The sequence below is a fragment of the Amblyomma maculatum genome, chromosome 4 (assembly GCF_055883805.1).
Source record: "Amblyomma maculatum isolate TAMU_Amacu chromosome 4, ASM5588380v1, whole genome shotgun sequence".
NCBI classification, from domain to species: domain Eukaryota; kingdom Metazoa; phylum Arthropoda; class Arachnida; order Ixodida; family Ixodidae; genus Amblyomma; species Amblyomma maculatum.
This window is the reverse complement of record NC_139347.1, coordinates 48,585,269-48,613,265: the sequence shown is the minus strand read 5'-3', so window position 1 is coordinate 48,613,265 and position 27,997 is coordinate 48,585,269. Positions and strand designations below refer to the sequence as shown.

Genomic DNA, 27,997 nt, shown 5'->3' with positions numbered 1-27,997 from the left:
GATTTTTTGGTGCCGCAACCCTGAACGTCTGACACACAGTTGTGCTGCATCAGTCATCGGACGTGCTGGCATTGTCATTGGATGGTGCTGCAGGTTCACAGACCACTAGATGACTTAATCTGCAAGTTTCCCCCAATTGCTGACGTCAGTCTCAGATTACAATATATCAGTATTTAATAACACTTCTGAAGAAGTAAAGCAATTGATCTTTCTCTTTAGAATGACCACATAAAGACAGCTGCAGCAGACACCAGCCTATAAACTTCCAGTCAGCAAGCCAATTATTCTTTATGTTACTCGCCCCAGCACCACAAATCTGTATTTTCCTGGGACTTTCATTCCCTTTTGTCATGTTCGAGAAAGGTAAAATGCAGCCCATCTGCTCTGCGTAGTTGTCTACTGGTTTTCACACCATGTTTTTCTTGCTACGAGCACTTCGGTAATCTCTTTGCGACATGATCTCATGTCATCTGTTATATGCAGTCGCATTTTTGTTTCCTCACTGCCCTCTGTGAGGTGGCGCCACATGAGCACGCAACAAGCAGATTCATGAAATAGTTTATTTTTGTTTTAAGTGTACTGGTTTTCTAAGACCCAGTAAGACTAGGTCATTCCAAGACTAGGTGTCCCAAGAGCTAGTTCAATCCCTCATGAAATGTGCAGGAATGTTAGTGCATTACATCTCAAGCCATATGAGGGCTACACTCACCCATATCTTAAGCCCTTTTACCCTTATATTATCTTTACTTGTCACCTCTACTCTTACAATCTCGTTGTGTGGATACTTTTCAATAGGGCACAATGCTGACATTTTCACCGACTGGAATGGCACATCAAAATTTTCGGAACAGCAAAAAGGATGTCATATGAGCCGCACTAGAAGTGTGATAGAGAAAAACAATTGGTGATCCCTGCGGACATTCAGCACTTGACGTATGTTATATTCTTTCATCCTTGTCTTTATCGTGTTGTTCACCACCCTTAGAAAGAAACTAGGTCACTGAAAGCTTCCCAATGAAGTGTAACATGCAGTTTTAGAATGCCCTCCAGTGATTTTTCAGTCTGATGAAAGTCACAGAAATAACCTCACATGTGCTCCAACGTTTATCAAATCATCCTAACAGCTCCAGAGAACCTATATGACCATCTATACACATAGTATGCTCTTGTGCAATGCTTAATGCATGCTATCAACCCATGGCCCTGCACTCTGCCAATAGTGGGACTTGTAAAAGGCTTTTGCAGATTGAACCCAGGCACTTCTACAATTATTTTAATTATGCCCAATCACACAGAAAAAAACATTTGAACATGTATATTTACACTGAAAATGACTGAACAGCTTGGCTGAAAGAGCTGCTTCCAGGGCATGCCAACCGGTCTTGGCCACAGTGAGTCACAAAGGCAGTGTGAAAAACTGTTCTTTGGTTAGACATGGATTTGCACAAAATGTTCGCACCACAGGTGTCCAACAATAAAAACCAGTGCTACGACTCGCTTGCCGATGAGTTGCCACCTTCTTCCTCATCTGAGCATACAGGAATTTTCATGATAATGCAAGTGTCTCCATCCCCAGAGATCCACTCTGAAGTGTCCTGCAGTACCGCATCGTCATTGTCATTATCCTGCTGAACTCCACCTTCATGACCTTGCGACAGAGAGTCCTGACTCTCGTAATCACACATAACTTCTGAAATCTCGTCGTCTTGACAAGTAGGCTGTTGCAGTTCAGACGCACAAGCTGCAGCAGTCTGTGGCAGCTCCTTTTCATACTCTATACGATACTGCGACAGCGGTGCCTGGATGTCGTCCTCCACAGCACAACCACTGGTGCCCTCCGGTACAGTGGACGAGCCGTCAGCATTTGGCTCCCGGTAAACGTACACGGTCTGGCCTGAACGCAGCTTGACCCGTTTAATGATGCACGGCCCAATTATGTGCTGCGCTGCTTCCGCGAGTTTCGAGAGATCCGTCAGTGCAGTCCCTGAGGTAGGGTAGAGGGTGTACTTCTTGGGCACATTTGAGGGTGTTGGAATGCTCCGCAAAGCACCAATGTGACCCCCATTCAGTGTATAGGCAAGTTGTGTCACTTCACCGTTCCCAGCAGCCACTTCTGCCAGGACAGGCTCCTCACTTTTTGCAGCTTCCACCCTTGCAGCACTTGGCGGCCTGGCAACACTATGCTCTCCCACTTTTTGTGGTGTCTCAGCTTTCGGCCTGTGCTTTGAAGAGTGCTTCTTACCTGCCGAAATTAAAAAAACAAAAATGAAAGAAAAACATTACCTCTACTGCTCTTCACTCATGTGGTCACACAACTGTTGATGTTCTTAAAAGTTTGATTTTGTAAAAGGAGCAGCTGCCAAATGGAAGTAAGCTATATGTAATCACCACCTGAAGGCTTTCCATTCTTCATATTTCACTCAAGTTGGGCAAGATTAAGGCAAGCTGCACTGAAACCTCTATGTTCCCTGTCCTTCAGGAAGTGACCTTAAAAATTTCACTTCTGAATGACCTCATTTTGACCTTATTTCGCATATGTGTCAGTGATGAGTTAAAGAAGCATGCCACTTCTCCTGCCATTGGCACCTGCTCCTACAGGTGCTTGTGGAAGGAAGTACCATTCTTTGCTCATAACTTCCCGCTCATCAGCATACCTCCCTTACCATTACTAGACAAGGAATGGTAGTTTTCTATTTATAAAGCATTTCATCTTTACAGTTGCCTATTCATATGTGCCTTGTGCTCAGTGCCATTTTCACCACTTCTAGCCCTCCCTGACATGTGTTCTCCTCTTTGTCTGCATGCTACAAGATGGACTTCAAGGGACCAGAAAGAAAGTATATGTGAGCCTGCTAGGTGTGTCCATACATAGTTTGCATGCAATCAATAACTAGCCTTTCAGAGACAGGAAAGTGGTAAAAAAAATTCAACACAGATAATAAAGGCTCTTTATGCACATGAATACAAAAGCATTGTAGTGCTGTGGGCAAAATGCTATCATGTGAGCGAGTTCTTTCTGCTGGTAATGAATTCCATGCGCATGTGTTTGCGTGCTACAAAAAGACCACTATGCGTCTTGCAGCGTCGGCGAACTGTATTTGCCCACACTTTTATTTAAAACCATGTAATTATGTACATATTTCATTCAACAAATTCATGTCAGAAGCTGGCTTCCTACTTGACTAGCAGATGTATGCTATACTATATACAAACAGACAAAACTATATACAAATAGCATTCAGAGAACTATATGACAAAAGGATGCATCACAATTTTCATACGACAGTTAGGAAAACTGATGCCACATGGAGATCCTAGTGGCGAGTACATGTAGTGCATAAATGAACATGTATTAGACTGTCTGATGTGGCAGTGGCCTCGCCACGGATAGATTCGAATGCATCCTAGTGACACGTCATCATGATGTAATCCATTTTTCTTTCTATGCAGCTGCTGATGACATATTTTTCCAACCATATCGTGTACACATCAACACTGCCAGATTTTCGTGTAATGAGAGAAGTAATGTTTTGTATTAAAAAAAAAAAAAGCATTTATTCCAATATGCATGAAGTGAACTGAAGACAGTATGAAACAAGCTCACATTATTCTATTTATAGTGCACATCTATGTGGACTCCTATCAAACTATGGTAGGCTCCCTTTATAATGAACTCGGTTAAGATAATTCTCAGATAAGATGAACAATCTGAGACCAATTGGTTAGTTTCCCCATAGGACTCAATGCAAATAGAAAAGGCCATTTGCAGCAAACTGCTTGACGTATCATTCAGTAAGGAAGAATTTCCAAGTGGACTGCAAACCATCACTTGGCGCTCATGCAGCACAGTGAAGGTTGAGAAAAAAGCATATAAAATACTCATGCCCAGGAGAGCGCACTCCCACAAAATGGCTCTCGTGTGCTTTTGTGTGAAACTGTGAAGAACTGTCTTGAGAAAGCGTGTTTTTGGTGGATGCTTTTCTGCTAGTGCAGAAAAGGTAGGCCAGCCACTATCGTAGCTGCACTGGCACAGAGATCCGACAGATATACAACAGAGGTACGACAGAGATCAATCACACAGGCATTGCCTCAGACTATAAGATGTACATGCGCAGTGTAGATCCAATTTTTGACTTGACGCTTAGAAAACTCGGGGGGGGCCTCATTTTCAACTGACATGGCGCCACAACACCAATTATTGTGGTGAAGAGATGCCTACATATAGAGGCATTGCATGCATTGCCTGTGGTGTACAAAGAGGGGAGCTGCGTGCCTGCTCATGGAGTTTGCAACAGCTATGCTGGAGAAGGCGCAAGATAAGAGAGAGACGTGCAACGTCCCTGCTGGGCACCTTCGAGGCACTCTGAGCATGATCGAGAAAAAAATATGCATGCACATGCTTATGACTGTATGCTAGTGAGTATCTATGAGATAACAGAGGCCTAAATTAAGGAATCAGTCACAACACATGTAGCAAAGTGCACATACGCAAACAAATCCATAACTCGAGCCGCTGTCATAACATTAATACTGTCACATCATACCAAATGTTTTAATTACTTTTCTACTGACATGCAGGCATAGGTCAATGGAATCGTTCATGAGTCAATTTACTCGGGCTCGCTCCCACTCGCATTCAGATCATGACCAGGGTTCTAAGCAAGTACGAACTCCTGTTCAGATCACAATCTTGTCTTAATTCTGGACTCAATTCAGATCATGATCCAAGTTTGAAGCTCGACCTCGAATTCAGATCATGACCCAAATCAAGAGTCTGGGCTCAGGCTTAGATCTTGATCTGTGTTTTGCCAATGACAGTATACGGCTTTCTTTCGCCATTTACTGACAGTGGAGAGGAGGAAAGATATATTGCCACGACAAAGCACGTTTGCACGTGCGGTGGCTTAGTGACATCTCTCGGTGACCAGAAAGAGACTTCTGTGGAACGTCTTCTAGCGTGCACTCCCCAACATACTTCTTTGTGCTTAGTGCATAAGAGGATGTTATAGACTGCCTCCTGACATCTTGTTTAAATTTTGATTCTGTTTGATAACAAAGCAAAAATCTCATGTGGCACTTCACTCACATAAGAAATGATCAACCAAAGCAAAGCAGGAAAAAGAACATCTAAGTCTCCTGCCTAAAGATGACTGCCTCAGTAAGGACTACTTGGGCTAAAGAAGTTGAATCAGTGAGTAGATGAGTCCAAATGACTCCAGAGTCAAGAGTGAAACCAAAACAGAGTCCCGTTTCTTGTGTGTGCATGCAAAGACACTCGGAAAAGGCTTGAAGTGTCTGACTTGCTGTCCTCTGCGGCCAGAGCCAGTGGTGACACAGAGATACCAACAGGACACCTGTGTTATCTACAACTGCTCTGTGCATTCCCAGTCCTCCTTCACGTTATGTTACACGAGTGAACTTCTTCCATATCCATGGGGCCAGTACGCATCCTTATATCCATGGTCACGCACACACACACACACACACAATTGTTGCTTCACATATATAGTTCCAGCGACCAGCTTTTGGGTGCTGCAGCAAAGCAATGAGTTGTAGTAAGGTCGCGAGATCAGCGCAGCGCTTTTTAGAGCCCTGCATGGGCTTTGGCTGGCTGGAAGACTGAGCTGATTTGCTTAGCCCAGGCTGGGCTCGAAGTGGCAAGCCTAAGTCAGGCTGGGGCTAACTGCGTACAGCCTCTTTCGGTGCTAAATTGTTCCAGTGGTTTATGAATAAACCATTACTAGTACTTTTGTTTAAGCAAAGTGTAGAGAAAGCTCATTTGTAGACTCAGTTTAATCAATGCCACTCAGTAACATTGCCACATGTAACATGGAACGCAAACGCCTGGCAGCGTTCAATGACACAAGCAAAAACGTTAAAAAAAAAGCGCAAAACTCAGCAGCGCGCTGTACTACGGTGCAGGCCTTATGGGCGCTGAAAAACCTATGACACGCGGCTCGTTTTCACAAGCACATGCCTATTAAAGTACACAACACCACAAGATTGAGATTTGCAGCTACCTGTGAGCACACTTTGTAGGATCTAGCAGAAGATGCTCTGCATGTTCTCAAATTAGTATTACTGCTAACAACTGGACAAAAGAAAATAAAAATAAAAACATATCTAAGCTGAGAAGTGCCATTGTATTAGAAAGCACTGCTTTAGTAATCTTCGAGTATTCAAAGGCATATAATATATATATATATATATATATATATATATATATATATATATATATATATATATATAGGAGTTTTGCTTTTAGTCTCCACAGAGGTGCCCCTCCACCGAAGCGGTGGCCTTGTGGTAGAGCATCCGCCTCGCATTCGGGAGGTACCGGGTTCGATCCCTGGTGCCGCCGGTTACCCACCGGTTTTTAAATGGGTACAAGCTTTCCCCCGGCCTGGTGCTCGGCTCTTCTGGGGAGAAATGCTTGGGAAAGGGGTCACGGCCCAAATAGTTGCGCCGATGTGGCAGTGATTCGTTCCGCCATCGGACAACAATAAGCCCGCCTTGCGCGGCAACAGCCCATTATGTGGCCCTTTTTTTTTCGTTTTGTTTTTTTAGGACTGCTGCAGCTGAGGCTCTAAGGGAGCACTTCAGGTGAGGGTCAAAGGAAGTACCTTTGCAAGACAAACAGAACCACCTTTGCAGGCTGCGAGGTTCGAAACTGGGTTTGGACCCACTGCGGAGGAGGGGCGCGCAGCGGGGTTTACGGAGCTTCTCCCAAACGTACACCCCTGTAAAAGCCGAGCACCAGGCCGGGGGACGCTTGTACCCATTTTTACCGGTGGGTGTCCGGCGGTGGGTTTCGAACTGACCACCTCCCGCAGCCGAGACGGGCGCTCTAACCACTAGGCCACGGCTCAATAGTTCATGAGGCCATGAACTATTGAGAAGAATGTTGGGTAGAACAGGAGAAAGAAAGAAGGACCTAATTGTATTGTTGCACAAGAATATGTAATTTTTCTTTTCCCTTCCCTTCCTTGCCAACTCATGTTCCTGTGGAATATTTGCCTGCAGTAGTCTCTGTGCGTGGCTAAGCAAAAAACTTGCCCTAAGAGTTAATTGCATATAAGGAGCCATATTTAAAGTGCCTGCAATCCACAGTTCTTAAATGTACATTGTGCACTTTAGCTTTAAGTAAAATGTCTTGCCAAAAATTTCTTGACCAAGCCTTTGCTTTTGTCGATACTTTTAAACTGTGCCTTTCTCTGCTGAGAATTAATGTTTTTGTAGTAAGTGAAAGCTCGTTAATTCAAACCTCAATAATTCGAACTACACTATTTGGTCCGGCCAAGCTCCATAGAGATCTGTCCATAGAGTGGTGCTAGTGGCCGCCGCCGCCACTAGCACCACTAGCAAGACAACATGACTGCGTAGAACACCATCGCCGCCGTGCAGAAAGAAAGAGGAGGAGGTAGTCCCCCCCCTCCTCCTGCGTGGCAGCGAGGGTGCTCTCCAGTTGCTGCATCCTGTTCTCACTCGCTGCACTTGCTAGCGTCAGCTCATGTTGCTATCTGTTCGATCTGTTCGCTGCCGCGCTGCGTAACGTTCCTATGGGGCCCACACCTCCCTATAACTCAATTGCTCTCTTCATATTTCCGACCACAAAACTTCTTTCATGACAGCCAAGAACAGTCAGTGGAGTGTTTATTGAAGGAATAGGTGTGAAAAATTAAAAAGTTGTCTGTAATTGTACATACGTGTTTTGCTCGAAATCTTTGCCTCAATCTATCGAAAAGGTGAAACAGCTGATGAGCTGCACTCAAATTTCGCATTAGGAAGTAACATAATCAAGAGCAATTTTTTTTTTTAGATTCGCAGGCACAAATTGGGGCTGGGTGGGTTCATTATGCAAGTGCGTTCGTTACACGACTAAATACGGTACATTTACCGTAATACAAATGGTTTTTGTCAGTTTTTTCGAGGCCATTCGATAATTCAAACACCGGATAATTCGAACTTTTTTCCCAGTACCGTAAAAATTGAATTAACGAGCTTTTATGCATCTTGATTTGTTCTTAAAGGGCCACTGTCCAGGGAAGGACCTTTTAGGCGAAGGAGCCCAGTGTTTCGATCAGGTACCGGAGATAGCCTGTGCAAAATGTTAGTCACACGCGCGCCGCAAAGCAACGAAAATAGAAATCAAAGCTCTCTCATGCTTTCTTTCAGGAAGCCAGCTTCCCCGTTCCCTGCGCTGGCCCGTCGTGCCGCAGCAATGACGTATTTCTCGAAAACGACGTCCATTGGTCCGTCTCGCTGTCTGAGGGTGAAGGATGGGCGTCTACCGCTCGCTGCGCGCTTTTCCCTTGCCATGGCCCGACTGAATCCAGAGACGAGCTCTCCCTCGCCATTTTTTTTTTTCGCGCAGGCAGAGTGTTACGCCCCATCTCCCGCCAAACGCGGCGGAGGATGGGGAATTTGTCTTGCGGAGGCTAGACGATCTGGTAGGAGAGTGAAAAACATTTGCGAGGGAACGGAAGGAGAGAAGCACGACAGAATCGGGTGATTGCGGTGGCTGTAACTGCGTCATTAGTTGATCTTTTCAAAAACATTTTGCGGCCTTGCGTTCTGGGGGCGAAGTCTCACAGTCACCGGGGAAGAAAATATTTTCGACCGGAGGGTGGACAGTTCAGTTCAGTTCAGGCGTTCAGTCGTGTCTGACTCTTCATGACCCTATGGACCATGTCACGCCACGCTTTCCGGTCTCTCACTATCTTCTTAACATCACATAACTTCATCTGCAGTGCCTCGAGGATGCCATCTAACCATCGCGTTCGCTGCCTACCCCTTCTCCGGCGACCCTCAACCTTTCCCAACATCAAATCTTTCTCCAGCGACTCCTCTCTTCTCATCAGATGACCAAAGTAGCTGAGCTTTAACTTTAGAATTTGACCCTCCAATGAGAATCTTTCTCCAGCGACTCCTCTCTTCTCATCAGATGACCAAAGTAGCTGAGCTTTAACTTTAGAATTTGACCCTCCAATGAGCAGTCAGGGTTTATGGTCGACAATATCGACTGATTTGATCTTCTGGCAGTCCAAGGAACTCTCAAGAGTCTTCGCCAGCACCACAATTCAAACGCGTCAATTCTTCGGCGGTCAGCCTTTTTCACAGTCCAACTCTCGCATCCATACATCACAACTGGAAAGACCATAGCACGAGTTATACGGGTCTTGGTTGGCAGACTAATGTCTCTGCTCTTTACTAGGCGATCAAGGCTAACCATTGCTCTCTTTCCCAGAAGCAGGCGTCTCCTAATTTCATGGCTGCAGTCTCCTTCCGAGGTAATCTTGGCGCCCAAGAACAGAAAATCTGTCACAGCTTCCACTTCTTGTCCATTGATGCTCCAGGACTTGATAGGGCAAGACGCCATGATCTTTGTCTTTTTAATGTTCAGTTTAAGCCCAAACTTCTCACTCTCTTCTTGTACGCGCATCAGAAGTCTCTTGAGTTCCACTTCACTTTCTGCCATTAAAGTGGTATCATCCGCATATCTAAGGTTGTTGATACGTTTTCCAGCAATCTTCACTCCAGCTGAAGACTCGTCCAGACCGGCCTTCCTCATGATGCACTCTGCATATAGGTTAAATAGGCAGGGCGACAGTATGCAGCCTTGCCTCACCCCTTTCTCAATCGGAAACCAATCAGTAAGACCATGCCCAGTTCTGACTGTGGCCTCTTGCCCTTCATACAGGTTCCTGAGGAGACAGATGAGGTGAATTGGAACTCCCATCTCTTGGAGAGCTTGCCACAATCTGCTGTGATCTACGCAGTCAAACGCTTTCGCATAATCAATAAAGCAGAAGTAAATGGGTTTCTGGAACTCTCTTGCTTTCTCCATGATCCAGCAAAGGTTGGCAATTTGATCTCTAGTTAATCTGCCCTTGCGAAGCCCAGCTTGCACGTCCGGAAGCTCCCAATCCACATACTGCTGCAGCCTACCTTGGAGGATTTTCAACATCACCTTGCTAGCGTGCGAAATAAGCGCGATCGTGCGGTAGTTGGAACAATCTTTGGCACTGCCTTTCTTTGGAATGGGGATGTAAACTGACCTCCTCCAATCCTGTGGCCACTGCAGGGTTGTCCAAATCTTCTGACATAATGTATGCAGAGTGTTAACAGCGTCGTGGTTGAGGTTTTGAAGCAACTCAGCTGGAATACCATCAATTCCGCTAGCTTTGTTCTTAGCAAGGCTGGCTAAGGCCCATTCAACTTCACTCTTCAGGATGCCCGGCTCGAGATCAGTAATCACAACCGTCTTATGTTGGGTTTGCACATCCGGGTCCTTCTTGTACAGTTCTTCTGTGTATTCCTGCCACCTCTTCTTTATCTCTGAGGCTTCAGTGAGGTCCTTGCCTCGTTTGTCCTTTATCACGCCCTGCTTGGCACAGAAGCTTCCTTTGATATCTTTGATTGTCTTATACAGAGCTCTTGTGTTCCTTAATTGGCTGTTGTCCTCAACTGCTTGGCACTGTATGTTCAGGAAGGCATTCTTATCTCTCCTTGCTATTTTCTGAAAATCCGCACTGAGAACCTTGTATCTTTCTCTTTCCCCCATAACATTTGCCATCCTCCTTTCCTCAGCGATTTAAAAAGCCTCTTCAGATAACCAGTTTGCTTTTTTGCATTTCTTTTGCTTTGGAACTACCTTAGTAGCAACTTCTTGTATTATATCACGAACATCAGTCCACATCTCTTCGGGCTCTTTGTCTTCTAGATCTAATTCTTGAAATCGATTCCTCACTTCCACAGCATATTCTAATGGAATTTGATCCAGATCATACCTGAAAGGCCTTCTAGTTTTCTGCGTTTTCCTCAATCGAAGCTTAATTTTGGCAACAAGAAGCTGATGATCGGTGCCACAATCGGCCCCAGGCCTTGTTTTTACTGCTTGAATAGCGCTTCTCCATCTCTGCCGGCAAATAATATAATCGATCTGATTTCTGTACAGACCGTCCGGTGAAATCCACGTGTACAGGCGCCTCTTGTGCTGTTGAAAATGAGTATTCGCTATGGTCAGGTTGTTTTCTTGACAAAACTCTACTAGCCTCTGCCCAGCTTCATTTGGCTTACCAAGACCGAACTTGCCTGTAATTCCGGATATTTCTTCACTCCCGACCTTAGCATTCCAGTCTCCTATGAGAAAAACGACGTCTGATGATGGGGTGCGGTCTAAAAGGCATTGTAGGTCCGCATAAAATCTCTCAACGTCAGCTTCTTCAGCAGTAGTGGTCGGTGCATAGACTTGGATAACTGTTACGTTCAAAGGGTGACCTTGGATCCGAAGTGACATCATTAGGTCGTTTTTGAGGTTGTACCCTAGCACTGCTTTGCCCATTCTTCTGTTTACTATGAGAGCGACCCCATTCCTTCTCTTGGATTCGTGCCCACAATAAAAGACATAATGGTCGCCGGAGTTAAATTCTCCCATTCCGGTCCACTTGAGCTCGCTGATACCCAAGATATCAATGTTCAATCTGTCCATTTCTCGCTTGACGATATCCAGTTTACCTTGCGTCATAGATCTTACATTCCATGGGTGGACAGTGGGCCTTTAAGCAGCAGTTAAGCAGTTATTCAGGACTAAGATAGGAGTGGGTAAGGTGCATCCAAAGTAACTTAAAAATTGTACATGAAATACGGTCATGATGAAAGGAAAAAAAGAATACATGAACAAAATACCCACAAGCGCAACAATTCAGCAATACAGATAGCAGCCAGGAGCCTTAACTGTGCATATCTGCTCAGACTGACTTTGCCACATCTGGGCCTGCTCGCGGAAGCGCGGGCCCAGTCTGGGCCTGGTCCATGTTAGTATGGGTGCAGGCTTGGAGCTATGAGCCCGGGCTTGAAGTTATGAGCCCAGGCTGGGCTCAGGCGTCAGGCGGTGGACCTGAGTTGGAAAGTCGGGCCCGTGCAATGCTTTAGCGCTTGTAATGCAGCTTTGCCTAATGAATATTTACACTTTAAATTAACTGTGCCTGCCTTCAGAATGGAGGCACAGGTGTGTTGGTGAAGGCTGCCCCTGGCTTCAGATTTCCTCAAACTTGAACCCGCTTTAAGTGGGCAAGGCATACTGTGGCTTCTCGCACAAATGCACAAAATTTCCACATACTGCCACGAGCCATAGACAAAGCCGCCACCAACCTGATTTCGCACCATGAATTTCTTTGTCCTTGGTTGCATGCCGTTTCTTCTTTTTACTACAAGAGTGGTCTGTAAAGAAAAATCTACGTCAGTGAATCCCATGATCAACACGAACTTGGCTTGACAAAATATGAATTACTGTTACTTTCATAAGGAGCACTGCCAGCTCCAACTCGGATCGAATAGCGTGAGGAAAATCGAAAGTCAAATCACTAGCGATGAGTTGTGAATGTGGTCTCATATGCAAACTGAACACAGCTGCTCAGTTTAGGCACCTCGGCTGTCAAACCGGGCACAAGTGTCATGTGAGAAACAACAACAAAAGCCTTCTTCAGCACATGTCTGCCCAGAAGTCTAGGATAGGCGTTTAGACATGCGCATGTTTAGACAAGTGTAGTTGCAGCACCTTGTCTGTGTCCACCTGGTCTGTTTGATTTGGCCGCACTCAGTGCACCAGTTTTGGAAATGTTCTGATGGCAGTGATGCATGGATGTACCAGAGCAAGTTCCGGCGGTTCAAGTGCAGCATCAGCACCGGATGTTTCCTAAGTACATGGTAGAGTGCAAGCCATGCTGTCTGTTAGCCTTGGCATCGCTAACAAGCCGTGGTTGGCCATGTGCCACTCTCAGCAACCGGCAACCACATCCCGGATAACGTGACGAATTTTAAAATAAATCACACATGGCAACGAAGTGTTCCCATGAACCAGCCTTGATGCATGTGGCTCGCGCATTGCAATAAACGATGAAGGGACTCGAGTTTTCCACTCGTCTCAACGAGGATGGTACGTGCCAGAGTTTACCAAGGAAGCAGCAATGCATGCATCACAACACATCTAGAAGCAAACATGCTGACATTCCAGTCGTGATCATGTGCGTTTTGCACCAGATGCCGTAATTAAGATGCACATGCATCGAGACTGGCTCATGGCAAAGCATATTTATTGGGATGTGCCTTTTGAAAATTTGCTCTTATTCAGGATGTTAGCACCGCAAGCGGCACAAACAAAACAAAACAAAAACAATCGCTCGTGCCTGAGTTTTATATACCTGAAGGCATGGCTTTTGTACTATTTTTGTAGCGAAAGCTACACTGCGCTAGGTTTTCAAGCAGTCGGCGTGGCCCCGTGTGCCAGGAAGGAGGAGAAGGAGAAGAATGACACTGTGCTAGGTTTTCAAACCATGGGCGTGGCATCGTGCGCTGTATGCCGGGAACGAGAACAGGCAGAATGACAGAAGAAGAGGCGTCGAGTGCTGCTGCCCAGCCGAAGCGATTGCTGTACGTTGGAATGAAAACAAAAGGTGACGACGGGCCGAGGAAAGTGAAGAACAGCGTGCCAAACGATTCGAAAAGTGGCGACGGCAAGACGTGGAAAGACAGGCCTGACTAGCTTCTATGACAGAAGACGAGGCGTTGAGTGCTGCTGCCCAGGCTGAAACCACTGTTGCACATCGGAATGAAAACAAGAAGCAGTGGCAGGCTGAAGAAAATGAAGAATGGCGTGCAGAGTGATTGGAAAAGCAGCGACGGCAAGACACGGAAGGACAGGCCCGACTAGCTTCTATGGCAGGAGACGAAGCATCGAGTGCTGCTGCCCAGGCCGAAGTCACTGCTGAACACCTTTCCCACTTCGAATTATAGATCAATTCGCTCTCGTCCTACCATCTGATCTGCTGGCCGTTCTGGTTAGCTCAATCATGACTGCCCCGATAAGGCGGTGGTGCCGGGTTCGATCCCCAGACCAGGACGAATTTTTCTTGAACTACGAATTTTCCGAGACCTTTGTAGCAATACGGCTTGCATTTGGGTGGATGCCAATGAGAAATTACTCCCTTATTGCAAATCTACTCCACCTTGGGGGATTCCCCTAAATATTTGACCATCAGCTTGTCTGGCGGTTTTTAGCAGGTTGTGAACACAGTCTGGAAACATGGGGCATGCCTGTTCATTAATGCCAGCCAAAGCCACATTGAAATCCAGTAGTTGCGTTTCTTTTCTTTTTTTTTCAGTCCCTGGCATATTTGTCCTCGCTTGCGCTCATTCGTTGACTTATAATCGTGTATCATATCTCGTTAGCAATGAGTAACAGCATGTGGAGGCAGTTTACAGCGACTTTCTAGAAAAAAGTTGAGTTCACAGAAGTAAGCGACAACATGGTTGCTCGCTCAGCAAGAGTTTGGCATTTCAGAAATGAAGGTGCCGTATTTATGTGGACAGGTTCAGCAGTTTGTGTGCAACCTTTCAAGGAATGCTGCGTAACCGACACGCTTGACTGAACTAGATGACGTGTGTGGAAGGCGGTAAGTGACAAGCCGTCTTTCAACGACGCTACTGAAATTTCACGGTGAGATCATAGCTCCGGTGATGCAGGGACTACGGGGATGCCGATATCGTAGATATATGCACTTTGGATATTTTTTTTAGTTTCTTCTCTTTTTTCACTTCACTGTAAGGAGGTTGATTCACATTCCCGCTCGACCTATATGCGATTTATATGGTAAGCTTATAGTATCGAATATTAAAAGGGAATGAATATACTTTTGATCAAGCCTGACCGTAAACCCATAAAGCATGGTTTGCTGTTATCTTGAAGTGTCCCCTTTCTTATAGCAAATAAACTGAATAAGAAGTAATATTTTTTAAGATAATGAATAACTCCAGCTATGTTAACTGCAGCACTAGAGATGGAGCACTGCTGCTGTGACCAACCTGTTCCACTGTAACAAAGATTATGCAAACTAACTATCCCAACAAACTGTCTTAATTTTATGAACATCTCTAAGCAGGACATTATACACCAGGAACAGAAGGGAGAAATGTTAAAATCACTGGTGTGTGACAACAATTTCCATGCAGAAACAAAGAAGAACTAAAAAAGCTATTTTCAAAAAGTACAAGGTTACAAGGAAGGTGTAGAAAGGTTAAACTAACCTGAACTAGCCTGGATAATCTTACAGATCCAATAATTTAACCTGGGCAGGTTAAACTATAGGAAGGAAAGTAGCATGCAAAACTTTTCTCACACCAGTCTGCAGCCAAAACACCACTATTTGTCACTGAAGGAACCTATAAAAATAAATAATACTTGCAATGTTTCCTGTGTTCCCAGTCAGAAATATGCCTAAAATTTGCTGTCAACAAATTTAGTTCAGTCAAGTATTAAATTCTGTCAATATTTTATTTTTAGGTGTACGAGCTAGATATTCATTATCTAGCTCATGCATCAATTTTCCCTACTCTGCTCTTAATAGCACTTACTGAAAAGGCACTCTATATCTTCCAAATAAAATATTGACAGAATTTAATACTTGACTGTACTAAATTTGTTGACAGCAAATTTTAGACATATTTCTGACTGGGAACACAGGAAACATTGCAAGCTTTATTTATTTTTATAGATTCCTTCAATGACAAATAAGTGGCGTTTTGGCTGCAGACTGGTGTGAGAAAAGTTTGGCATGCTACTTTCTTTCCTATAGTGTAACCTACTCAGGTTAAATTATTGGATCTGTAAGATTATCCAGGATAGTTCAGGTTAGTTTAACCTTGCTACAAAAATTAGGCTTTTACTTGTACTTTTTCAAAAGAGCTTTTTTAGTTCTTTGTTTCTGCATGGTAATTGTTGTCACACACCAGTGATTTTAACATTTCTCCCTTCTGTTCCTGGTGCATAATGTCCTGCTTAGAGATGTGCATAAGATTAAGACAGTCTGTTGGGATAGTTAGCTTGCATAATCTTCTTGCATAATCTTTGTTACAGTGGAAGAGGTGGATCACAGCAGCAGTGCTCCATCTGTAGTGCTGCAGTTAACAGTGCTGGAGCTATGCATTATTTTAAAGAATATTAATTCTTATTCAGTTTATTTGCTATAAGAAAGGGGACATTTCAAGATAACAGCAAACCATGCTTTATGGGTTTGCGGTCAGGCTTGATCAAAAGTATAATCATTCTCTTTTAATAGTTGTTACTAAAAGCTTACCGTATAAATCGCATGTAGGTCGAGCGGGAATGTAAGTCAACCTCAACCTCAAAAAAGAGTTCCCCGAGAAATTTTATGCAGTGCCCGTGTGGCCAGATCCAGTACAGCACATGGCAAAGATGGCATTCCAGGATAGCAGGCTGACAGGACCCGGCCTTTGACCTACCACTTCCTGCATTTCAATCTCGAGGTGTCAGTGAATGGTTCTCCCTGCTGGAGTCTGCATTGTACTACCTCAACAGCATCACCATCCAGCTGTTCAAATGCACAATCCTCTGTGTCTTCCTTCTAACTAACCTGCTGTGCGATCTCTCAATGTAGGGTCCCATAATTTCTTTCTCCTCACTGGTTGTATGTAAAAAAAAAAAACAGTGTGGTTTAGCACTGGTTAACCCTAGTTGAATTGCGAATGCAACGGCAGAAGCTTCTTTTGCCTGCTACATTATTCCTTTATCACGCCCTATCAGTGTAAGGTGCTACATCATTGGGGACCCTTAAGCTCATCCTTTAAGGGTATGAAGCTAGAGCATAAGCTACTAGTCCACATATAAAGTCATGCTTCAGCCAAGCCGTATGAACGTGCTTGCGTGTCGTAGGAGTAATGAGAATGCAAATGGTTCTGGCAAGCTGATTCTGATATCACCCTCCCATATGAAAGGAGCGATCCGAGTTGGCAGCTCCTGTTCATGGAATAGGGGTAATATAAATCCAAATATCATGGAAGGCTGATTTTTTTATGAGGAGACCATAGCTACGCCTCTTCACGGCGTAGCTGCGGCTACCTGAGGTCTCGCTTTGGCTGTGGTAGTAATGCTTTCATAATAAAAAATAATGATTGCAGAACAGAAGTGTTTCTGAATACAACCTAAAGGTAACACACAAGCACTGAAGGCAGGAAATAGTTACGAAAATAATTACGCAAGCTTTTGATGTCACCTCCGGGCTCGTTCACGGCTACTTATAATGAAAAACATCACACACTGCAACTCTAGCTAAAAGGGAACATGCCCCCACGGAATATGTTAGCCATTTATTTATTAGTTTCACAATTGTCAATTGTAAAATAAAAACTTAGCTGGGGTTTAGCTTTAGTTAGACCCGGTAGGTTGAGTAAGCAATACTGCATTGCTACGCTCAGGTTCTGCCAGTAGTGTAGCCAAGTGTGGTGTAATATGTTTAGGCTGCGGCACGGCGTGGCTACCGACCGGGTTTACCCGACGACTTGAAGAGGGGGCCTATTTGCGGTCGCTGTAAAGGTCAAACATGGCTACTGGCCAGGTTTACGCGACGGGTTAAAACCTGGCATAGTAGTATTACTTACGCAATAAAAAGACAGCAGAGAAAACAATAGCTGGAAGTGGATTCGAACTGCTGTTTCTGTGTTCAAAAACACACTGTTACCCTTCGTGCCACAGAAGCAACGAGAACAGCTGGCATTAATTGCGCTCTTCTCAGTCTTAACAATATTACAGCTATTTGTCGCCAGGTGGCGCTGTTCAGAGGGCCCTACCATTGAGAGAATTGAATCATGCGCCTGCTGCAATGACTCCCTTGCCTTGCCCTGGACTGCAGGCAATAAGACAAGCTATCACTATCGCGGCTGTCCTCATGAGGGAGTTCACTGCAGCGTACCTCCCTGCTGCTGCTCTGCGACAAAGCAGACCCGCTTTTGCCGCCTCTATCGCCCACCCCCCACGCCAGCTTCACTCTCATCCAAGGAACCTCCATCTGGGTGCAGCCTGCCCTAGCAACCACAGACCACCTCCTTGCCACTCCAACCCAGAGTCTTCAGACCATCAGTACCATATACAGTCACGTCAAGACGGCTGGAAGGAAACGCGGACATCTTTCCAATCATGAGCGCCTGCTCCCCACTTCCTTGGAAGTAGAGTCTTTGCTATATGCGATCCCACAGGACAAGAATTACTCACAAGATGCACCTTACCAGACCTTCAGAACTCGCAGTGTTCTCTGTGCTGCCCACTTCACCAATGCTTGCAATTCCACCCGTGCTGCCGACTGACCCGGCTTGATGAGTACTTTTAATGCTTGAGAGTTAGGTGAAAAAGACGATTTTGGTGACAGCCAGATATCAGCAACCTCAGAAAGGACCATTTAGCCTGTCTCGTCCTGCTTTTCCTTTTGTGTGAGTGTAGAACCAAAGCACCTCATAATTGAAATGCCTGAAAGCATCGCAGATCAAGGACATTAACTTTTCTTGTCTGCGTTATGCTATGGCACAAACCAGCATAAAGATATTTCAAATGCTGAGAGTAATTCTCAAAAGCAAACAACCGTTTCTTTTGCAGAAAAGTGTGTATTACATGATGTGCAGTCACATACAATGGTTTCAATTGCATCAGCGACCAACACTCACCGCCGACTTCTCTCTTGACACTGCCAAACATTGCTGCAAACTGGGCACTGGAAGGGACGCAGGTGGATTCCTCACTTGCTTCACGCAAGGGCGGCACTGAGGGTTGGCTCAAGTCGACCACCTCACCGATGCTGGCTGGCAGCGGAGGTACCTTTGGCTCAGGCCTGGGCAGCTGGGGTGGCTGCTGGCTTTGCAGGCTCACCTCCAAGCACTTTTGAAGGGCCGCCCGCCGACGCTGCTGCCAGTCCTTTTCCTCACTCAAGTGCTCCGAGAGCAGTCTGAGGCAGCGAAGATACTGGTCGGCCTAAGAACCAGCAGAGAAAGATCTGTGCACCACCTCAAACCAGACCAACACACAGAGCAATAATATGTGGGGACACTGAATGTCTCAGTGCCAGCCCACAATTGTGGCACTCGGCCGCTCAGCTTATACAATGGCCATAGATGCCTAGTTCATTCATTGCATATAATTTCTCGTGGTGATCTCTGCTAACGCTCTTGCGAGTGAAGTGTTTCAAACTCCAAAGCGAAACATTTTTGTGACCAGCACCAAAACGCTGCTCAAGTCTCGTTTAACAACCCTATGCGCCACGCAGAAAAGAAAAAGAAAATGTGGTCCTTTTCAAGAAAAATGAAATTCTTAGACTTTTTGATGTCCAAATTCAAAAAGTTGACAGTACAAACAGCAATAAAGTTGCTGACTGCAGACTATGGAGGACCAACAAATGGTTAAAATAATTAAACACAGCAAAAAAATTAGACCTCAGAGATCATCGAAACAAAACAGAAAAAAAAAGCTCTAAATGACAGAGATTGCACCACCAGCATCATCGTTCAGACAGCAGCTTGTTCTGCTTCATTGTCACTGAATATGATGCGAAGATATGGTTTCTGATCAAATCAAGCAAATACCCCAAAACAAATATGCCATAAAACAATAGCGCCCGCCAAATGCTATCTCTTTGTGGAATTTCGGCTCAAACAATTCAGCAGTTTAGGTGGAAGTAGCATTCTACAAGGTGCATATAATTATGTAATGCGCAGTTTTATCATAGATACTGAATTTCGCTCTACGGGTAGCCAGAGGGGGAAGTTTGTACACTGCACTGTACCAAGCATTTTCCGTGAAGTTCTCACTATTTCGGTGCTTAAATGAATTTTAAAGCCTATACGATGTGCTCATGCAGTATCCTAAAGTTTTAATTCAGATCTTTCATGCTGCCCCAATTCCAAACATTGCTCTAGCTATTGGTACAAAACTTCCTCAAACATGACAGATAAAGCTGCTGGCTCACCTGCGCCAAAATTGTGACTTTAGCGATTGGCTTTGAGCCAGGTGACCGAAAAACCAGACTCTGCAGCTCCATGAACAGTGTCAGCAACTGTTTCCGGCGCACACGCTCTCGGCTTGCCTTCTTCTGATGTTTTTTGTCCGCCTTTTTCATGTGGGGCTCTTCACCCATGGACAATGAATCCTCGTCGGAGACTGAAACCAAAAGAAACAGCATGTTGTATGTCAGCAATGACTCCACACCTGCAACTTGCTTCCACTATACCGTTAAAAGGTGTAAAGAGATAACAACGGTGAAAGTGAGATGCCCACACGACTCCATGCTTCTGCAGATGTTGTCAACTGCTCATGAAGATGGCACCATAATCACAAGTACATCACATTCGATCCAGTTTGCATATCGAACCACGAAATGAGCCTCTATTGTCAAGAGGAGCTGTAATGAAGTTGTATTTTTTTGCATCTTTGTGTACTATTGTTCCATGTATCAGCAGTGCTTTCCTATTTATTTGCTTGTATCTTTGTGGTGTACTTTATTAAGTTCCTTCGTTTCTAAAGAAGGAATAGTACATAGTTTTAAACATTTTTGTTTTGTATAAATGTGTTTAGCTATAAACATGTGAATTGATTTTTCTCCTGTCTGCTGCTCTGCCAATTTTTTAAAGGGGGCCAGGACACCATCTAAAAGGAAATGAACTTGAACATGACTAGTTTTTGAGGTCACAGCATCACCAGTCATGGCATCACCTGTGACTTCACCAGTCTATGCTATGGGGGATTACTCTTGAAATAATGCACCAAAGGGGGGCTAGAAGCGGAAGTCGCCTTCTAGCCCCAGTGTGCGCAGCCCTAACAGACAGAGCTGGGACCCCAATCCTGCAGTGCGAGGAGTCAGCACTGCGGCAGGTACGGGCCAGAGGGAACAAACGCGAGTTGTGTACTCGAACAGGCTTTATTCTGTCCGAGTACACGGCCAAGCACAGCGCTCAAGAAACAATCGCCGTAGCGAGCGAACGTCCCGCTTGCATACAGGGGGTGAAATAAAAACTCAGCAAAATGGGGAAGCACACGTTAAAAGGAGAGAGGAACATTCTGCTCACCACGCGTTGGTTCGAGCTCACGGCCCGCAGCGGTCAGTGCGTATGATGACCGGGTGACTCGGTGATGGTGGCGGTCTCCCCGGCGAAAAATCAGAACCACACGCGTGCACGATCGAGAGTCGCGAGAGGCGCGCTCGTCTTGGACTGTGGAGAGGTTTCTGGGTTATGCCAGGAGGAAGAGGGAAAACCCACGGCGGCGTTGCTGCGGAGACTGCAAGGCAGTGGGGGGTGGCCAAAGTGCCCTTCCTTCCACCATCCTCCCTAACAGCATGCGTAAACTCACGTGATAATTACACGCGGCCATTATAATTGAACAGGGGTTTCACGTGTATCCACATAATGTCAGTGTGTTAAAGACTGGTAGGTTCAATCCCGGCCGCAGCAACCATACTTCAATGGAGGAAAACCACGAAGCACCTGTGTATTGTGCGATGCCAATGCATGTTAACCTCAAGTGGTCGCAATTATCGGAGGCCCTCCATTGTGGCAATAGCCAATGTCGCTTTGGGATGCTCAACTCTATAAACCAAGCCAAACCATCACCATTCTGTTATGTCATGGGATGAGAAGAGAAAGGGACAGAGGAAGAAAAATAGTCCCAGTAGGAGACACAGCATATGTGCATGACCAGATGGGAATGAACAACAAAGGAATTGTAATTTTCTTATTTGTTGACACCGCCAACTCTTTGCTATTGCACTTGTGTAAGAGTGGAATTCATCAACAAAAATTCTGTCTCTTTCCATGATTATCTTGTGACCAGATGCCTGCTGAGGCATTGAACGTTTCTGTCTAGCACATTGCACACAGCCAACATGCTCTCTCTCTCTCATTCTCTCCGCTCCCAAACGCACCACTCAGAGAGAACAGATAAAATTTCTCAAGTTGGTAAATTAGTTTAGAGGAAAGGAAAGGTGCAGTATCTGCCACACTTCTTGGTGGACACCTGAACCGTGTTCTAAGGGAAGGTGGGAATGATAAAGAGGTGCTATAGTGGAGGGCTGAGGAATGGTTTTAACCACCCCTGGATCTTTAACATGCATAGACACTGCACAGCCCATAGACGCCCTGGAACCCCGGCACCCCGGCACTTCAGTTCAGTAGCCAGGTGTCTTAACCACTGAGCCACCAAAGCAGGTACACAATTCTAAAGAAGTCTGGCTTCTGATTGCTGCCTGCTCCACTACACCTTCTTGGAACAATTCCAGACAAGGCACCCTGGCTCAGGAGCTACGCTGCCAAGGCCAAGGAACCATGTTACTGGGGGGCTGGTGCCAACCATGGCATGAACTTTTAATGGACAGAATTTAGATGTTGTCATCTGCTGCTCAATGGCTGTAGTCGGCAGATAGTATGAGCCTATATCACACACTGTATCTCCTTCATTAATGTAAGCAAGGCTTGTTCTAAGTTTGTAGCAATGAAGCTTTAAAACTTCGTCTGACAGCACTAATCATTTGGCCATTACACTGGATGTATGAAAAAAGCAGTGCCGCCCGAGTCTTTGTGAAGAAATATCTACCATTATGAAAAGTGTACTGTGACATAAAGAAAAAAAGTTGCCCAAGCGTTCCTGTGAATCTCTCAAGACTGCACGCTCTCCAGCAGAAGCAGACAATGACAGGTTGTCAGTGAATAATCTCAAATTAAAGGTAATCTACCTGCATGTTGCATCAATAAAAGAGAGAAAAAAAACAAACTCATAGAGCATGTTACAACATTGTTTCTTATGGTCGACAACAGTTGGTGAAGCAAGTAGAACTTACAGAACTTGTTCAAGGTGAAGTTAGTAGAACTTGCACAGCTCGGATTCCTTTCACCAAACATTACTGACATATTCTTGAAACTATAAATGCGCAGTGATAGCACTAAAGTCTCTTAACTGTTAGAAACCATAGCAATATCCCCCCCGCCGCCCCCCCAAAAAAGAGAAAATGCACTTCTTTACTTATCACTGCTAAGATTCTTCTTGTCTTATATGATATTGCACATAATTATGTGTGTACCAAGCTATCATGGCCTTGTTTTCAAGACTGCAGTATTGATAAATTGATTGATGTCTAGATGAAAGGGTCAATAGTTCTGTGTGCATTCTGATGTCACATCCCCCTAAAAGTCTTAGGATGCATTAAGTACAGCATACTCTCTTTGAGGCTGTCCTAAAGTAACCAGGAAATTCGTCATATACATAGACCCTTTCATCGGGTGAGGGAGATGCCGAAAAGCCTCATCTCTGGACTGCAGAAAAAAAAAAAAAACGAAACAGTTCCGCCGCAGCTTCTATCATGCTAGTGACAAGCGCAAAATGCAGTCCAGTGAGCACAATGGCTATTGAAAAGGTGTATAAGAAGTTTCCCTAAGAAAATATATCTCAGCCTGCTAGAGGTGTCCAAAAAAAAAAAAAAAAGAAGAAAAAGAAGGAGGGATGATTGCTAATAGTGTATCAGAGAGCACAGTTGAAAATGGCACTGGCCTACTTTTTTTTTTTTTGTAACGAAAGCTTCACTACTCTAGGTAATGTGCAAGCCTCAGTTTAATTTTCAAGTGACTTTGACAGATAGTGCATCTTTCTTTTCTTATAAACCAGTTTACAACTGAAGCAAAGGCTCCACTATGCTAGGTAGAGCCAGTCATCGCATGGCACTAAAATTGACCTTCAAGTGACCTTAACTTAAATAAGTGTGGGTGTCCATGATTATGTGGTGTCCACCCAGAAGTATGCCGCACCTTCTTTTCCCCAAACCCTAGCTTAAAAAGAAAGGCTCAGTGCATGTTAAAGAGGTAGAGACCAAATTACAAGGCCGTGAAAAGCTTGTCACACTCTTCCTGAAGGGGGCATAGAAAATATTTTCATTCCTTTTCAAAGTTTGTGAAAATGCTCACTCTCACATTCCGGACCCATCGCTAGCGCAACAACTGTGACATAGCTTCACTCAAAAAACCATAATGATGTCAATGCACAGTTTGCTGACATAAGAGACGGTGCTGCTGGTCAGCTCGTATCGGCTGCTCTTTCTATTGCATCCATGCGTATACCAGAGTGGCAGCGTTCTAACAATTCTAATGCACGGACAGCACGACGGCTCACTGTAGCCAAATTACTTTTTTCTGGCAATGTCCATTCAATAAAATCTGCGAAGGTTGCCACCGACAGCGCGGCAACGGTTTGCGGGCGGCGCTGTTGTCGGTCGCTGTACGTAGCCGAGACAGGAGTGGCCCATGGCGCAGCAGTGAGTGAGGCAGTGTAGCACTCCTTGACCTTGTACCAGAAGACAAATGTTATCAGGACTGCTGATATACTCGTGTAACAGTACCATGCATGCACAAGGGCGAAGCCTTTGGCAACGGCACCTCCTGCGAGCGTGCCAAGCAACGAACCGCGCTGCTCTCTGCCTGCCCTACTCGTCGCTAGGCCTGGTCGGTTTCGCTGGACAGCATTTCGGAAAGGGTCAGCGAATCAACGCTGTAATAAAGAGTCGTCTTCCGTCACCGCTTTACTATAGGAAGCCTATCTTATAATAAAATAAGCTCAATAAAACGTGCGTATGACGACTGTCCTCAATCGACCAAATTTGCTCTCCAACAACTGTTCCGGGCACGAAAGCAGTGCCCCGATCAGTGCAATTCAATCTATATACTCGTGAGTATTAGCGCATGCTCCTTCATAGTCAAAGCCTCTCTTCGCTTTTTAATTTTTCCCAGCCACTCGCATGGAGTGGGAATTTGGGCAAAATTGTAGCGAAGTGAGTGGCCGACATCAGCAAGCAACAAGTTGTCAGAGAGCGAGTTGGTGACAGCTGTTCACAGGCGACAATATTTCGTGTTGGCACGGCGTAACAGGATCACCAAAATGACGCAAACATGTTTACGGACACAGTTGGTCAACCCTTTTCGCAGTGTGACTCCGCCATGAGAGCATATGGCGGACTATCAATGGAAACAGAGCAAACGATGCGCCTACTAGTTGACGTTTTGGCCCACGTCGCATTTCAATGTTATGTCTTCTGTTTTGTGACGTCCAGTAAAGACCTGACAACTACAAACAAACCGAAACTGCTGTGCACTAATAATACGATAATGAATACGGTAATGCGATTTTGAGCTTCTGACACCGTGCTCTATGCTTACGGAATCGCTACGCACTATTAACAACATGAGTACAGCACAAAATTTTGGTGACCCTACCCCTTAAACGGCGATCACTACATAGTTCTTAAATACTAATAAAGATATATTAAACTGGGATGAATTTATTGATTTTGTTCATTCAATACTTCGACATTAGGACAATCTTGGAGTTAGTAAACACAAATATCTGGTGTCACGCTTACAAACAAGCTCACTTGGTTGGATCGTATAGCTGATTTTCAAATTCTGCTCTAGGTAAGCTGTGGTTTCTGAAGAGAAGATTAAAAAATTCCCCAATAAACACCAAACTTTTGGTACATACAAAAACAAAATCATGCACATGTTCGAAACTGGAATATGCAGCTGTCCTGTGGAATCTTCACCTAAAAAGTGACCAAAAAATATTCAGAGAAAAGATGCCAGATCAATTTTTTCAAAATATATGTGGCAGGATTCTCCAACATCGCTAATGAAACTTTACCATACCCTCACATTAGAATTCATTACTGCCTAGGAATTTTGAGTCATCAAATTTCATGGCTGAATGAAAAGCGCCTGCTCTCGGTTGACTAGAAGCTGATCCCTTCTTACATTGTGCCTTGTGTATTTTATTGTGTTGCTTATTTTTGTACTACAGTCGAACCCAGATATATCGAACCCAGGTAATTAAAATCTGGTTATATCGAACTCACGGAATATCCCCTTGAACATACCCCGTAAAAGTATAGGAAATCTACACCATATATCGAACTCCAATTTCACCAGTCGTTCGATATATCGAACTCCGCACCACGCACTGGAAAGTGAGCCTTCCGCCCTTCCCCAAAAACATTTGCATCACCCTCGGCCGTTTGCAGCGAGACGCTTTCTAGCCACGCGAGGAAGGAATGAGAGAACAGCTCGGCGAGGGCTGGTCTACAGTAATGCCGTGCTCTTTCAACAAAGGTGATCTTTTGCTCGTGCCATCACATAACGTTTGCAAGCCATGCGTGTGAAGGAACGAGAGGGAACCAATTTGGCATTTTATAAAAATTTTAATCTCAATTCTACACAATGAAATATCAGCAACTGTAATCACCGCCTGGTCGTCACCAATCCCCCTTGTGGGTATGCGGCATTTATGAGGACAACTACAACAACAGCCGGTAGGAGCAGATGTAGCCAATGCAGGCGTGGTGTTCGGGAGAGGGGAAACAATGCGATAGAGCGAAGCGCAAAGGTGTGCCCATTCTTCCGTCGAGCTTTCTTTCTCCCCTTCCTCTCTTTCCCAGTCTTTGTTCGTAGCAGCACGCATTACGCATGCGTTGACAAGTCAGCTCAGCCCGTGGCAGATACAATGTCGGCTGCTTTCTCCAGTGTGTGAACCCTCTGTGCGCGGCGGATGACGTGTGATGCGCGTCTTGTGTCATAGTGCTGAATGTGCAGCACAGCATAAGCTATGGCGGCTGTGGATGTTAAGATGCAGCAGATTTTTCATTTTTTCGTGAGAGTCGACCATCCTTGTAGTGCTGAACGTGCGGCACAGCATAAACTATGGCGACTGCGGACGTTAAGAAGCGGCAGGTTGTTTATTTTTATTTTTTTTGTTTATTTTTGCGGAGTCCATCCATGTCGTATTGAAAGTGCGGCATAGCATAAGCTACAGTGGCTGCAGACGTTAAGAAACTGCAATTTTTTTTGTTTGCGAGGGTCGTCCATCATTAATGTCGTGCTGAACGTGCAGCGTAGCGTAAGATATGGCAGCTGCGGACGTTAAGGAAACCAGGCTTGTGCAACCAAGCCATCATGGGCACTCTGCCAAGTTCGCTCCCCGCCACCGCAGGAGCTAACATGAAAAGTACAGTCAAAAGATAAACATGCCGCGACGTTACCACTGCACTGTATCTCAGCGCACTGCCAATAAATGAGCTGTGGATGCGACGGCCAAAATGAAGACATGCGCCACCGACTAACTTTTTTCACCGACTAATTTTTTTTTTTTTTTTTTTCGGATTCTTGGCGCCAAAAGTGGTGAGGGTGGGTTCATTATGCGAGTGGGCTGATTACGTGACAAATACAGTATCATTTTTCACGATCACAAGCACACGTCTCAAGCTGATTTCTGCATATCGAACAATATTGAGATTCCCTTCGAGTTCAGTATACAGAGTTTGACTGTATTGTTCCTACCAGTAATAACATTACCTTTGTATGCTGTTCAAATCGCTCATCTCTTCTGCTAGGGCAAAAAGTGTCCTGCAGTATATTTGTAAATAATAAACATTTGACAATTTTTGTGGTCTTATGAGAGTCAATGAGCTTGTATCGTATTCCCTTCAAACTAAAAATTCAGCAGTAAAATATTGTTACAAGAGACAGTGTTACAAGAGACACTCAGCTAAAAGAGACATTTGAAAATGGTTTGGTTGGTTTTCCTATGTCTGCCATGTCAGCAATATTGCATACAACAGACATGGTTACAAGAGACACTCTGTTACTAAGGACAACTGTTTCAAGACCCTATAGTAAGTTCTTCCTTACTTAAAAAGAGACACAACCCACGTATGCTCATGCAATAAAGCTGAAGCATGCTAACTCAACTCGTACATGCTGCATTTCAGATTCCTTTAGCTAAATTCTGTCCCATATCAGCATCCTTTTTGTTGCAATATGTCAGGAACTGAGAAGGAACGCTTCCCCATGATGGGAAAGTCAAAACGGCCCTGTTGTTTCAGTCCCTGGCATTGTGTTACTGTCATCTAGGAAGCAAACCAATATACATGAATGACATCCAGCCTTTTTAACTTCTCAATGTTAAAATTTTATCACAAGATGAAAGCTCAAAATCCTATGTCTTTCTCTTTGTGGACAATGCTTCTTGCAGCACCAAAGTTCTCGTGCTCAAGGCCACCGAAGTTATTTTTTCCCTCCAAATTCTACACCCTATCTTCAACCAATAGAATAAGGGATTATGCACTCTGTCAAGTTG

At 44.8% G+C, this 27,997-nt stretch overlaps 1 protein-coding gene across 11 annotated transcripts in view; it reads right to left on the bottom strand.

The window, feature by feature from the left end:
- Positions 1–542: 542 nt before the first annotated feature.
- The window catches only part of LOC146190948 (uncharacterized), a 98,941-nt gene continuing 71,486 nt past the window's right edge, over positions 543–27,997 (bottom strand). For 8 of the 11 annotated variants that reach the window (XM_084601339.1, XM_084601343.1, XM_084601338.1 and 5 more), the window contains 4 exons: positions 19,806–19,996; positions 18,511–18,814; positions 12,154–12,222; positions 543–2,242 (listed from right to left, as the gene is read on the bottom strand). In XM_084601339.1, the coding sequence (XP_084457465.1) occupies positions 1,488–2,242; positions 12,154–12,222; positions 18,511–18,814; positions 19,806–19,996 (1,319 nt within the window). In that variant the 3' untranslated portion in view covers positions 543–1,487. The remainder of the gene's footprint in view (positions 2,243–12,153; positions 12,223–18,510; positions 18,815–19,805; positions 19,997–27,997) is intronic. The other 3 variants (XM_084601348.1, XM_084601347.1, XM_084601342.1) reach the window with 2 other exon arrangements.